The following is a 14,251-nucleotide window of genomic DNA, read 5'->3' on the forward strand; positions in this document are numbered from 1 at the left end:
AGTCCTCACTCCCATTATCTACGGATGTGACCTTGTTTGGAAAGGTCCTTTGCAGATGTGATTAAGATGTTAAGATGAGGTCATTCTGAGTAGGGTGGGCCCTGATCCAATAGGACTGCTGTCATTATAAGAAGAGAAGACGGGGACTTCCCTGGTGGTCGAGTGGTTAAGACTCCATGCTCCCAATGCAGGGGGCACGGGTTCGATCCCTGGTCGGGGAGCTAAGATCTCACAGGCCGCACAGTGTAGCCAAAAAAAAAGAGGAGAGACAGACACAGGCACAGACGCAGGCAGAATGCCCTGTGACGACAGAGGCAGAGGTTAGAGTGACGTGGCCACAGCCAGGATTGCCGGCCACCACCGGAAGCTGGATGAGGTAGGGAAGGATTCTACCCAGAGTCTCAGAGGCAGCGTGGCCCTGCAGACACCTTGAGTTTGGACTTCTAACCTCCAGAACTGAGAGAGAACACATTTCTGTTGTTTTAAGCCACCCGGTTGGCTGTGGCTCCTCCTTACGGCAGCCAGGAAACGAATCCGCCATCTATCGGCACTAATGTCTACCTCACCCTGCTTCCACTTGTCCTGGTAGCGACCACTTCCTTGGGGGCAGGGTCTGGGTCAGCGGGGAGTGAGAGGGGCTTGGCCCCCAGGGGAGAGCTCCTCAGCACCACAGTGAGGGCTTCCCAAACGGATCACGACCCAGGCCCTGGGCAGGGTGGCCAGTGCAGGGCCCCGGGGATGGAGGGAGCCCCAGCAGGGACCTCAGGGAGAAGGGACCAGGCAGCCCGGAAAAGTCTAGGAGCCCATTGCCCCCTGACCACCTGACACCGTGGCCTGACTGGGGGTAAAGAAATCACTCCCCACCCCCATGTTAACAGGGACTCTCCCACCTGGAATCTTGCATCAAACGAGGAAAAAAAACACACAGGAGAGGGCCTGTTTGCACGTCATCTGTATTGTCACGTGAAGTGCACGTCCGGAACGGCTGACTTGGAAACGACCTATTAGGTCACACGGAGTCCGGCCCCTGGGGGCCAAAGCGGCACCGATGCCCGTGGGCCCTGGGCTTGCCACAGGCGGTGGCGCAGACACCTGGTCTCCCCGGGCTCTGGGGCCCAGCGCTGGGAGGGGCCCAGCGCTGGGAGAGGCCAGCTCACGCCTCAAGCCCTTCCGCTCCGGGCAGCATCTCCCAAAATGCGCCTGGGGAAATGCGGTTCCCTGGGGGACGGTTAATAGCTTTTCCTTGAGAAAAGGGTTCTGTAGTCAAATAAGTGTAGGAAACATGGATTAAACAAGATTCCATGGAAGCTCTTCTACAGGACTTTGCCTTTACGACAATCCCAGCCCTCGTGAATGTCCAACAGAGTGTGTAGCATTTCCCAAAGTTATTTGACCACAAGACCATCTCTCTTCCCAAAGTGTCTTGTAGGCTGGTGTCCGGTGGGTACCCTCTGGAAAGTGTTGCCCTAAGCTATCGATGACCGTTAATGGCAATGGCACCTGTGTTGGGTGGTGGGTTGTGGGCATTTTGCTGGTCAGGTGGGCACAGCCAGGAACTCAACAGTCACGATGGTGAAAGGACAAGATGAGACTCGGCCCCTCTCCCGCCATCCTGGTTCTCACCTGGTACCTCCAGAGCAGAAGCGGAGCAGGCCTATCCCCACGGCTGGGCCCCAGCCCGTCTACAGAGGGACTCAAGAGTCTGATTGAAGGAGCAGGAGGCACCCAGCATGATGGGAGGGACGTGCCGGTCACTGGTGGGCCCACCTGAGGTCACCAGCCTCCAACCAAGATTGAGGAGATGGGCTGGGGCTGCCTGGTCCCCCCGCCCCTGCCAGCCCCATGTCCTCCTGCTGCCCCTCGGGCCACCCCCGGCCCCGGAGCCGCAGATGAACGGCTCACCAGGCGGAGATGAGCATCTGGCAGGTGTTGGAGGACATCCAGACCAGTTCGACCAGGCGGAACTGGAAGTAGCCGATGACGAAGCCGGAGAGGACATCGGTGATGTGGTGGCGGCCGATCATGACCCGAGACAGGCCCACACAGAGGGCCCAGAGCACCAGCAAGACGCGCAGGGGCACCGCCAGCACCAGGTGGCTGAGGAAGAACTTGGACACCATGGCCGCGCGGCTGGCGTGTCCGGCGGGGAAGGCGTAGATATCCATGGTGAGGTAGTCCAGGGGGCTGGGGCTCGTCTCAAACGGGCCGCGCCGCTTGATGAGCTTCTGCATGCCCGCCACCGTCATGATGTCCAGGAGCAGGGCTGTGGGCAGGAGAGAGAGGCCCCGGAGGCCGTCAGTGCCGCCTCCTGCATGCTCTCCCCCCACTGTTCCCTGGCTTCCTTCACTCGAACCACGCGGACCTGCGAGCAGGGTCCCACCTAGGGGCCTTTGCTTGCGCTGTTCCCTCTACCTGGAAGGCCCTTCCCTGGGATATCCGGAGAGGTAAAAGTGCTGAATGAGAGAGTGGCGATCAGGGGTTTTGTGGGCCACTGTGGGCCCAGCGGAGGATCTCATCCTGACAAACGGGGCCCCAGGCTGGTGGCTTTTCTCAAAGGACTTCACTGAAGCCCCCGCCAGTCCCGAGAACAGGGTGTTACCATCGCCATCTTTTTTAAGTTGAACTGAAATTCACGTAACACACAATTAACTATTTTTAAGTGTACAGTTCAGCGGCATTTAGTATATTCACAGTGTTGTGCAACCATCACCAATATCGAGCTCCAAAAAGAAACCCAGTTCCCAACCAAGCAGTTGGTCCCTATCCTCCCTCCCCCCAGCCCCTGGCAACCACCAGTCTGCTTTCTGTTTCTATGGATTTGCCTATTCTAGACGTTTCATGTAAGTGGAATCATACAATATGTGACCTTTTGTGTCAGACTTCTTTCACATACCGTAATGTTTTTGAGGCCCATCTGTGTTGTAGCAGGTATCAAAACTTCATTCCTTTTTTATGGCTGACTATTATTCCATTGTCTGGACCTGCCACAGTTTGTTTATCCATTCACTGTTGATGGAATCTGGCTTGTCTGTATATTTTGGCTGTTGTGAATAATGCTGCTATGAACATTTGTGTACGAGTACTTGTGGAGAACCCGTTTTCCGTTCTTTTGGGCACATCCCTATGGGTGGAATTGCTCCATCATGTGTTAACTATGTATAATTTTTTTTTTATTTTGGCTGCGCCTCGTGGCTTGCAGGATCTCAGTTCCGCGACCAGGAATTAATTGAACCTGGGCCCTCAGCCGTGAAAGCTCCGTGTCTTAACCACTGGACCGCCAGGGAGTTCCCTATGTAAAGTTTTTTGAGGAGCCACCGAACCGCTCTCCATGGCAGCTGTGCCATGTTGTCCTCATTCTACAGAAGACGAGACGAAGCCCTGGAGGTTGGCGCACCCCTGCCCGCCCCTCCTTCTTTCTGGACGTTTCCCTTTCCCTCCCTCTGACTTCTTCTCCGTCATTGCCAGGCCTCAGCCTAAATGTCACACCCCCAGCGAGGCCTTCCCTGCCCTCCAGACACGCCACGCTCTCCTCACGGCACTCATCCAGCTGCAACTAAGGAACCCGCTGGGTGGTGAGAGGTTCGGGGTCAACCCCTCACTTCCTCCCCACCACCATCACTTCACAGAAGGGGGGTCAAGCCAAATCTATTCTGTTCGTAGGCGTATGCCCAGGGCCAGACACAGAATGGCAGTCTCCAAACGTTAGTTGAGTCGCTGGCCTGGGGTGCGGAGCCAGAGCGGGGGGCTCCTTTCCCATTTGGGGAGCTTGGGGGAGACCTGGATCTCTGTCCGTCCTGCCTTCACCACCCCCCCTGCTGTGTGGCCTTCGAGAGGCTGCTCTGCCTCTCTGTGCCGTTAGACGAAGGCCCACGCCAAGGGCCCACTTCCATCCAGCTGATCGCAGTGGCACCCAGTCAGCCAAAGTGGGGGCTTGCGAGTGTCACAGAGACCTGGGTTCGAGTCCCAGCCTCGGAGCTTCCTGACTGTGACCTTGGACAAGTCACCTAACTTCCCTCACCCATAACAAGATATCACAAACACCTGCCTCCCAGACGGGGTCTGACACGGTGCCTGCAGGGTGACTGACTGTCCTGGGTTTGCCTGGGACACAGGGGTTTCTAGGACATAAGAAGTTCAGGGCTAAAACAGGGAAGTCCCAGCAAACCAGATGAGGTGGTCCCCCCCAGGTGCCCGGCACACCAGGAGGGCCAGAGAAGGGTGGAGGATTATCACCAAATGACAGTTCAGTGCAGCCTGGCTCTGGGAGCTTTCCTGGAAACTTTACGGGGGACACCGAACTTGTTGGCCTGCAACTGCTCAGAAATGAAAAAAAACAAACAAACAAAAAACTTTTGGGAAAAAAATGACACAGTAGATGTTCACTGTAGAAAATTTACAAAATAGAAGACAAAAATAAGATTTTAGGGCTTCCCTGGTGGCGCAGTGGTTGAGAATCTGCCTGCCAGTGCAGGGGACACGGGTTCGAGCCCTGGTCTGGGAAGATCTCACATGCCGCGGAGCAACTAGGCCCGTGAGCCACAACTACTGAGCCTGCGCGTCTGGAGCCTGTGCTCCGCAACAAGAGAGGCCGCGATAGTGAGAGGCCCGCAAACCGCAATGAAGAGTGGCCCCCGCTTGTCACAACTAGAGAAAGCCCTCGCACAGAAACGAAGATCCAACAGAGCCAAAAATAAATAAATTAATTAAAAAAAAACATAAGATGTTAAATCACCTGTAATCCTGCCACCCAGAGGTAGCCACCTTTCCAGAACCTTCTCTCCATCTATAGAGCGTAGATTTAATAAAAGCTGTAACGTGCTCCACACACAACGTTCTGTAACCTGCTTTTGAAAGTTGCCGGGTCACACACCCCCGGACACCCACGGCTGCAGCGTCCGAGGTGCCCTGGTGTATTTACCTGACGGTCCCAGCGTTGGACGTCCAGACTGCTCCCGGGTAACACCGCGCTCCCCGGTCAGTGCAGAACTCTCTTCCTGCCCTCTGCAGGGTTGCTGCTTGCAGTCTGGGCTCCTGGTCTGGGATCTGAAGGCCTGGCCTCCCCAGGGCCTGCCCCTCTCACTAGCCACAGGGCCAGCTGACGTTCACCCACCCTGGGATGTGCCTGACCAGCCAGGGAAGGGGGCAGAAGCAGGAAATGGTGGACGGAGAGGCCGCCAGGCCATGAGGGGAGGAGCCTAAGGGAGGGAGGGAACCTTGTTCCACACCCCGCCCCGTATTTCCACGGCAACTGGTTCCCAGGAGCCAGGCCTCCCATCCCGCATGCTGCTGACCCAGGTGGAGGCCAGGCCCAGGCTGGGAGCCATCTGGAGCCTGTGGGGGGGCGGGGGGGGTTCACAGTCCCAGCAGGAGGGAGGGACCAACAGGGCAGGTGGGAGCTGGAGGGAGGCGGCTGCATCTGACCCCAGGGACCCTGAGCCTGACGGAGGAGCAGCCCAGGGAGGCCCCTCCCTCACCTTGTGACAGGCTCTCTCCACCTGGGAGAGAGAGTTTAAACCTGTTAAACTTGCAGGTTTCAGAGTCACAGGTGGGGTTCAAGTCCCGGTTCCTCCGCTCGTTGAGAACAAGTCCCTTCACCTGTCAGAGCCTCAGTCTACCCACCTGTAACAGGGGTTATCACAGGATGAAATGAGCTCCTCAGTGTCTGTGAAGTATTTAGAACAGCCTGGTATGTGGCGGTTGATGCCGTAGCTGCTCTTATTACTCCTAAGCCCCAGCCTGGCCTGACCCAGGTAAGCAACTTAAGGCTTTCAGACCCCGGAGGCTGGGTGTCATCACGCAGGGGCACTGGTGAGAGGGTTTCCTTCTCTGAGGTCTCACCAGGGTCAAAATGATGTGGCCCAATTTCTGAGACCCTCACCACCTGGAGGAAAGTCAGAGCATCCTGGGCCAGGGTCTGGAGGGGGCTAATGGGGACCAGGCCCAGGCCCTAAGGTAGATCAAACCATGACACTAGCCACTGGGAGATGTGGGCCATCTATCTAATTGGTGACCAAGTTTCTCAGCCGAAAACCAGGGCTCAGCAAGTTGGCAAGTTCCTGCCGATTTAAATCTGCCTTCCCAGACAAGTGTAAACCACAGCAGAGGTGCCCAGAGAAAGCTGCTGGGTTCAGGACGAAGGCGGGAGGGAGGGGCAACATCGTGCCTCCATGGGCTGCCCAGGGGGGGGATGCCGTGCTCAGGGCCTCGCTCCCACATGCTGGCTGAAGGCAAGGCGGGCTTGTGCCTTGGCCCCCCAGGTGTCCCAGTGCTCCTCGTGGGCTGTCAAGGCCCACAGGCCAAGAGCTGAGCAAGACCCACACCTTTCAAACTTCTTTAGCAGCAAAACATTTTTCCCCAATGTAAGTATACACAGAGACTCAGTATATGAACAGATGAAAGAGGCAGCCCCATGGCTGAAGCTGGGGGGGATGGGGGACCCTCCCCTGCCCCCTCGAGAGGCTTCTGGGGCTGAGGCCTCTGTGTGCCGTGATTTGAGAACCCCACATCTGGGCCTTTGGGAATCTGCTCTTTCTGGCTGGCTCTGTCCCTTGTGGCCATAATGAGGTGGGGACTGCCCCACTGCCCTGGGCCTCTCGGGACCATCAGGTCAGCCTGGCTGTCCAGCTGGCCCGGCCCAGCCTGTGCTTGGTTCATTCATTCACTCGAGCTGCAGGTCTTGGGCCTCGCTGGTTCCTGAGTATGGCAGGCGAGGGCCAGGCCTGGGGCTGGTGAACCAGGCTGGCAGGGTGCCAGGTGGCTTGGGCGGTGAGGGTGGGGAAGATGAGCAATAGTTACACGGGGGTTCCTTTCAAGGTGTGGCACGCCCACAGCCTCTCCCCACATCACACTGCTGCTGTCTGGTTTTGAGAGTTGAGTGTAGAAGAGGCCACGGGGGGACAGTTCTCCAGCAGAGCTGGTGGCCACCAGGGCCTCGCCGCTCCACTCACAGCCCCTCCTGCAGCACTCCCGCAGGCTGCTCGCACCCCCTCCAGCACCACGGCCATCCCTCGTGTGACTCTGATTCTGACACTGTCAGCACTTAATCTGGGGCCCAGAAATAGAAGCAAATGGCTCCGTCACTCAAGGCTCCGTGAATTCCACTCATACGGCCTGTTGAGCTTCCTGACCTACATTCCCTCCTGGAATGGGAGGGAGGCAGGGGGTCCCTGTGGGGAAAGATCCTCTTGGCAGCAAGCTCAGGGGCCAGAGTCAGGAGGAGCCTAAGCCACGCCACCTGCCCTGACTTGCTCTGTGACCCGGGCTGGTCACCTACCCTCCCTGGGCCTCAGGGCAGAGGCTGCGCACCTGGGCTCCAGGATCAGAGACCGGCCTCAAGGTCGACTGCTTGTGAATTTCATGACCTTGGCACGTCCCTCCCGCTGAGCTTCCTCCCTTCGTTGATAAAATGGGGATCATCCCAGAAGCTACTCTGAGGGCCGCCTGGTCTGCAGGGCTGGGCCCCATCACCTCTCACACCTTCCCTCCCAATAATCTCCACTCTCCACCCCTCTCACGGAGCGGGGGCTGAGATGGCTGAACCCTCCTGGCAGGAAGCACATCCATTCTCAAGGCCCTGCTGTGCTGCCTTGGTGCCCACTATTCTCTCTCAGCCTGGTTGGGGGGCTGCCGGGATGACCCCTCGTGGCCCCTCACGCTCAGCTGCTTGCCCTGAGATGTGCTCCATGGGACCAGCTCAGCAGCAGGGCAATGAGGCTGGGCTGGGGGTGGGGGAGGGGTAGCTACGGGCCCTGCAAAGAGCAAAGACAGAGCCGATACCTCTCACTGGCTGGGGCTGGGAGGAGGGGGTCCCAGCTCTTCTGGCCTCTGATCCCCCATTCTGGCCTCTCCGGGAGCTGGGGAACCAGCCCGGTAGTGCTGTGGGGTGCTGTAAATAGGTCTAAACTTTCTGAAGGGCATCTGGCTTCAGACTCAGAAGTCTTTCCAACAGGCCTCCCTTGACTCAGGCCTTCCATCTGTAAGACTATCTCCTTGGGAAGTGATTAGGGATGTGCCCCACATCAAGGATGTCCACTGCAGCGTTCTTTGTAACACTGAAAACCCCAAACCAACCCAATGCCCTTGAGTCGGAGACAGATAGGAGAAACTGCGGCCAAGTCTAAACGGTGGAGCACTCTGGGGCCACTGCGAATGATGAAGCTGATGTGTATTTATAGCCACCGAACGATAGCTATAGGGTTTAAGCGGGAAAGGCCGATGACCAAACTGGATTTACAGTAGGATGCCGTTCTTGTAAAATAAGATGTTAATGTGTTTATACGCAGAGAAAAAAGTCTGGAAGGCATCACGCTAAATGTTAACAGTGCTTCTAGCTGGGTGGGTTGATGAGGGTGATTTTTGGTGTCTTTCTGTAATTCCGCATTAAAACTTTTCTTACCATGAAGGTGCATGACTTGTGCACATTTAAAAAGAGTTATTTTTACAAAAATACAAGTATTGCATGATTCTGCTTTTATGAGGTCCCCAAAGTAGGCAGATTCATAGAGACAGAAAGTAGATTAGAGGTTGCCAGGGGCTGGGGAGGGGGGCTGGGGAGTTAGTGTTTAACGGGTGCAGAGTTTCAGTTGGGGAGGATGAAAGAAATTCTGGAGATAGATGGTGGGGACAATTGCACAACGATGTGAATGTACTTAATGCCACTGAACTGGACACTTAGAAATGGTGAAAATGGTGAATTTTATGTCATGTGTATTTTAGCCTGGAGGGACCATTTCGCTGAGCCCCGCTGAGATGATGAGAAGTGAAGTTGGGGAAAGTGTGGAGAATGTCCTGCCTCTGCGGAGCTGTGCTGGTGTCTCCAGCAGGAGGGCTCCTGACCGTGAAGGTTTGGGATCAGTCTAAAGATCCATCAATTAGGGACAGGCTACGCAAACCTCCTGGAGGGGTTGTCACCTAAGCTGTCCCCAAGAGCAGGGGCCGGTGGGCTGGGGTGGGAGAGCTGACAGAACAGATTATATGGAGGGTGGGTGAGCAGGGGCTGGGGTGGGGAGGGGATGCTGTGAGATGCTTGGGGTGGGCGGGGGCGGCGCTGCCAGGCTGAGGATGCAGGTTCTGGTTTCTGAACCCCTCATGCTTGATGTGAAGGGAGGAGTGGGGGCCGAGATGGGAGGTACATAGCCCAGAAGGCCCAGTAGGGCCATGAGAATGAGGCCAAGCTGGGCAAAATGCCACAGGAGGTCATTTTAGAAGCATATGATACGCTGGTTTGGGCGCAGAGAAAAATCCAGAGGCCCATGACCCAAACTGCAATGGAGGTTATTCCTGGGGAAAGGGCTTAAGGGAAACACTTTTTTCATCACCTGTCGTTGTTTTAATTTTCCTTACCATGAGGATGTATAGGGAAAAGGTGCTCAACATCACTCATCATTAAGGAAGCACAAATCAAAACCACAATGAGATACCACTTTTCACACCCATTAGGATGGCTATTATATAAAAAGAAAAGTGCTGGCAAAGAACACTTGTGGAGAAATTGGAGCCCTTTTGCACTGCTGGTGGGAATGCAAAATGGTGCAGCTGCTGTGGAAAATAGTCTGGGGGTTCCTCAAAAAATTAAACATAGGCTCCAGCAATTCCATCCTGGTTCTATACCCAAAAGAAGTGAGAGCAGGGACTTGAACAGATATTTGTACACCCATGTTCATAGCAGCATTATTCACAATAGCCAGAAGGTAGATGATGGATAAACAAAATGTGGTCTGTCCATACCATGGAGTATTATTCAGCCTTAAAAAAGAAGGAAATGCTGATACCTGCTACAACATGGATGACCCTTGAGGACAGGCTGCTCAGTGAAGTGAGTCAGACATTAAAAGACAAATACTGTATAATGCTATTGATATGAGGTCCTAGACTCTTCAGATTCAGAGAAACAGAAAGCAGAATGGTGGGTGCTGGGGGCTGTGGGGAGGGGGAGGGGGATTTAGTGTTTAATGGGAGCCGTTTCAGTTTGGGAAGATGGAAAAGTTCCGGCAATGTGAATGTACTTAATGCTAGTATACACTTAAAAATGGTTAAAATGGTAAGTTTTATGTTATGTCTATTTAACCAAAATTAAAAAAATGACATAGAAAATAAAAGAATGTATAGTTTTTATGATCAGGGACATTTCAATAAAGATTCTTTTATAGATCATGGAAATAAGACCTGGAAGCCATTTTCCACCGAGGACAGGCCCATGGGGTAACCGGGATGGGCTTGGTGAACGGGGATGGCCTGGGTCCCCTGTCACCTGGCCTCCTTTGGGATCATCAAGTCGGGTGTTGCAGGGGAAGGACAAAGGAGGGGATCAGGTCATCTCACAGGTGCCTAGAGCTTGGAGGGGACCTGGAGGGACCCTGGACCTGGGACTTCTTTTGATGCTGGCAATGGTGATGAGGATGGTGATGATCATTGATGCCCAAGCATCAACTGGCATTCGTATGAGCCATGCACTTTCGTGTAATGCTTCAGGGAAGTGTCCCAGCCACCCACTAGACAGATGAGGAAAATGAGGCTCAGAGAGGCAAAGTCATTTGCCCCGGTTCCCACAGCTGGGCCGGGATTTGCACCCAGGTCCGGCCAACTCTGGAGCCAAGCTTGTGCCAGCTGCTAAGATCCCTTCTGGCTTTGACGTCTCCAAAGTCTAGGCAGCACAGCACACCCTTGGGGAGGAACGCAGGGAGCAGAGCAGAGAACTTCCTCCCGGCCCACCTGGGACTCTTCCCGGGTCCAGTGCCTGGAGCTCCATTTCCCGAGGCTCCTGAGTTTTCCGCTTTGGGGCCAAGGAGAGCCCAAGTCCCAGTTGTATAGGGGAAGGGCTCTGCCCTCAGGACTCTGCTGGGTGCCCTGGTGCTCAGAGCAGGGCAGGCAGGACCAGGCAGGGTCCCCTCATCCCTCGGGGCCCTGCAGCTTCCACGTCTGCCTGCCACCCACTGTGCTATGTGCTTTACCAGCTCCCCCTGAACCCCCACCACAGTCCTGAAGCCCCAGGTCCAGATCAGGAAACTGAAACTCAGGGATGGGAACTGACTTGCCCAGATCGAGTAAGGGTCAGAGTGAGGACCAGGACAAAGTCCATTCCAACCTCAGAGCTCCAGGATTGAAAGGCCCCCCAGGCCCCCAAAGACTGAAGAACAGACAGATCCGTGCAGTTTGCGCTCCACGGACGGTCTTTCTTCCCTGGCCAGAGAGTGGTGTGGGCAGCTCCTCTTGGCGGGTCGGGTCAGAGCTGTGGGATTAACCCGCCTTGGCTATTTGCTGCAGTTTACTGGGTCCACATCCCCACGAAATGCCCCAGGCCCACAGACCACCCTGCCTGTTCTGAGCAGCTGCTCTGTGCCAGGCTCTTATCTCTCTGTCATGTCGGTACCTGGATGTGCCAGCAAAGGTGCTGGTAAAAGAGGGAACTCTTCCTAGATGCCTCCTCGCTACGCACAAGCTTCAGCGTGGATTGGGGGGTCATCAGCCTGACCTGCAGACGGATGGTGGGGGTAGGGCAAGGGGTCTGCAGCCTGGAGGACTTGGATTTGGTTCCCAGATCTACCACTTACGGGCACGTGGGGGTGGGCAAGTCCCTTGACCCCTCTGAGCCTCAGTTAACTCTGTAAAGTGGGTGTATTAATACTTACATTACACGGTCGTTAAAAAGAGTTAAAAATCATGAAATACAGGACATCCATGGCATAGTACTTGGTACATAGTGAAGCTCAATAAATGATGATTTTAAAAACTTAGACATGGCTGTCCTTCTTATTCAAGAAGGGAGGCACCTCGAACCTTGCTCTTCATCCTATGAAGCAAACTCCTTTGTGTCCACAGAATCTGGTTGCTGGAAAGAGCCAGAAGCCTCATCTTAACAAATTGTTAAGATGTTGAGAGTTGTTCCCAGCTCTGGTCCTGGCCCCATCAATGACTAGCTACGTGGCTCTGGACAAATCATCTCCCTGTAGAAGTGGTGATGTGGTTTATGCAAAACCAGGCACGTAGTAAGCACTGAGCAAATTACGAACACAGCTTCACCACCTCCATCATCTTACGCGGAAGGAATGTGCAGATGGGGTCCAGGGAGCAGGGTTGAGAGGGAGGCTCAAGGATGCTTTCCCACCCACATCCTTGGACACCTGACCCCCAACACAGTTTTCTTGAGCTACTGCTCTGTGTCAGGCTGCAGCGGGCACCGGGGAAACTGTGGGTAATGAGACCAGGGTTCTGCCCCCCGACAAACACCCGGCCCAGCACCTGGGCCACCTTGCTCTGTCCCTCTGTCCCAAGGCCCAGGGCACGTTGCCTGAAAAGAGCCCAGGCCTGGATGTCAGGTGCAAATCTTCAGACCTGGTGCAAATCTCCCGCTCTGAAGCTTTGGCCAGGTTGCTTTATTTACAGGAGCCTCAGTTTCCTAATCTGTAAAGTGGGAATGGTAATAGCACCAGTCACATGGGACTGTTTATTTGGCATAATAACAAGTAATGTAAATCATTTAGGAATACGAACAAGAAAACGTTGATGGTACCAGACCCAGCTACCTCCTGCACGAGCACCTGCTGTTTTCCCCTCCCTGCATCCCACCCACAGAGTGTCCACCCCAGACATCCCACCCACAGAGTGTCCACCCCAGACATCCCACCCATAGAGTGTCCACCCCAGCTGCTCCGAGACCTGAGTGGGGGGGCCACACTTTACTGCAACTTCCCCTGGGATGGCAGTTCTCAGTGGCCCAACACACACCCCTTTGGAAGTGGGACCCCTTGTCAGTGTTTGCTTAGCCTGAGCCATCCCTCCCGCCCCAAATCGTGGCTGTGCTGGGAAGGGCCAGGAGATCAACATGGCCCACCGTGGAGGGTGGCAGCAGAGGGTCCCCGAGCACCTGGGGGATCTGGAAGTGGCTGCAGCGTGGGCCGCATGGGGGCTGGGCATCACCTCCTGGGTAGAGGGGAAGGCCTGCTTTCCACATGGCGCCCACGTGACACTTGGCACAGGGCAGAGCTCAACTGAAAGACGCTGGTGACAAAGACTTCGCAAAAACAAACCAAAGCTCACCAGGCCCTCCTCTCCTCCAGCGACTCACCCAGGGAAGCAGCAGGTAAGGACTCCAGGAGGCCACGAGTGGGTGGGAGCCCCAAACTGGACCCCTGCACCCCCAGGCCCTGTGGGAGGATCCTGGGCTGCTTGCAGGGTCCCTGAGCCAAGCAGGGGGTTGATGGGAGCAGCTCACAAGTGCTGCCTGCAAGCAGCCTAGGAACTCAAGGACCCCAACCCATGGGATGGCGTGTTAACAGGGTTAGACAACCCACTGCAGAGCACCCGCCAGACTCCTGGCCACTTCCCTCGAGGCCACGGCCTCCAGCACCCCTGTTCAAGCTGCTTCTGGGGCGGCGGTACACTTTCCCCAGAGCAGGGCCCTTCCTCAGAAGTTCCCGCTGGGGCCCCGCATTCTCAAGGCCCTCACTTTGCAGGGGGCTGTCATCTGGGCATCCTCAGCTCTCTCTTCCCCAAGCCGGAGGCTTGCCTGTTTCTGGGGCACCCTCCCTGCCTAACCTCATTAAATTGTTCCAGTCGGTTTCTGAGGGCCCCGCTGGTCCTGCTGGGGTGGGCTCCCTCCCCGGGCCTGGCGGGGTGGGTGGTGGACGGCGGGCACACTCACCCAGAAGTAGGTTCATGAGCACCTCCTGGCCGGCCAGCGTGCTGCTCTTCACCAGGCAGAGGATGGTACCCCCGATCCAGGGGATGCCGTGGCCCGTGATGCCAATGAGCTTGACCATGGAGCGGGCGCTGGCCCAGGACGCAGCCCGGCCGGCGCACACCCCCAGGCGCTTGGACATGCAGATGTCAATGGCCAGCAGGGAGTTGAAGGCGATGCCCTTGAAGGAGGGGTTCAGCTGCATGCAGTCCTCCTCGGGCAGCTGCTGAGACTGGCGCCGCTCGCGGGCCCCATCGCCAGGGCACGAGGGCTGTGCCGAGGGGCCCGAGGCCTTCCTGCCCGAGCTGCGGGGCTCCGGCGCCCCCTTGGGGGGCTGGTTCAGCGACAGGAACTCGGCCCGGTTGAGGACGTTGTTGCGGTCCCGGGCCCGGGCCCGGCTCTGGGCGCCAGGCATGGTGACAGTCACCCAGCCTGGCTGTGAGGCCCTTCTCTCCAAAGACGGAAGCCTGGAGCCTCCCCTGCTCCCGGCCTCCCCTCCTGCTCTGCGGCAGCTGTTAAATATAGAGTGCGGGACTGCACATGGCTGTTTACCTCCGGCTGCCACCAGGCTCCCAG

The 14,251-nt window shown here is 56.1% G+C and overlaps 1 protein-coding gene across 1 annotated transcript; it reads right to left on the reverse strand.

Moving 5' to 3' along the window:
• Window positions 1-934: 934 nt before the first annotated feature.
• On the reverse strand, window positions 935-14,251 carry PLPP7 (phospholipid phosphatase 7 (inactive)). The gene is made up of 2 exons (XM_068553549.1): window positions 13,640-14,251; window positions 935-2,263 (listed from the first exon to the last, which is right to left on the reverse strand). The coding sequence occupies exons 1-2, from the start codon at window positions 14,088-14,090 to the stop codon at window positions 1,899-1,901; spliced, it is 816 nt and encodes a 271-aa protein (XP_068409650.1). The 5' UTR covers window positions 14,091-14,251; the 3' UTR covers window positions 935-1,898.

This window comes from Eschrichtius robustus, chromosome 10 (assembly GCF_028021215.1).
Source record: "Eschrichtius robustus isolate mEscRob2 chromosome 10, mEscRob2.pri, whole genome shotgun sequence".
In the NCBI taxonomy this organism is placed as follows: domain Eukaryota; kingdom Metazoa; phylum Chordata; class Mammalia; order Artiodactyla; family Eschrichtiidae; genus Eschrichtius; species Eschrichtius robustus.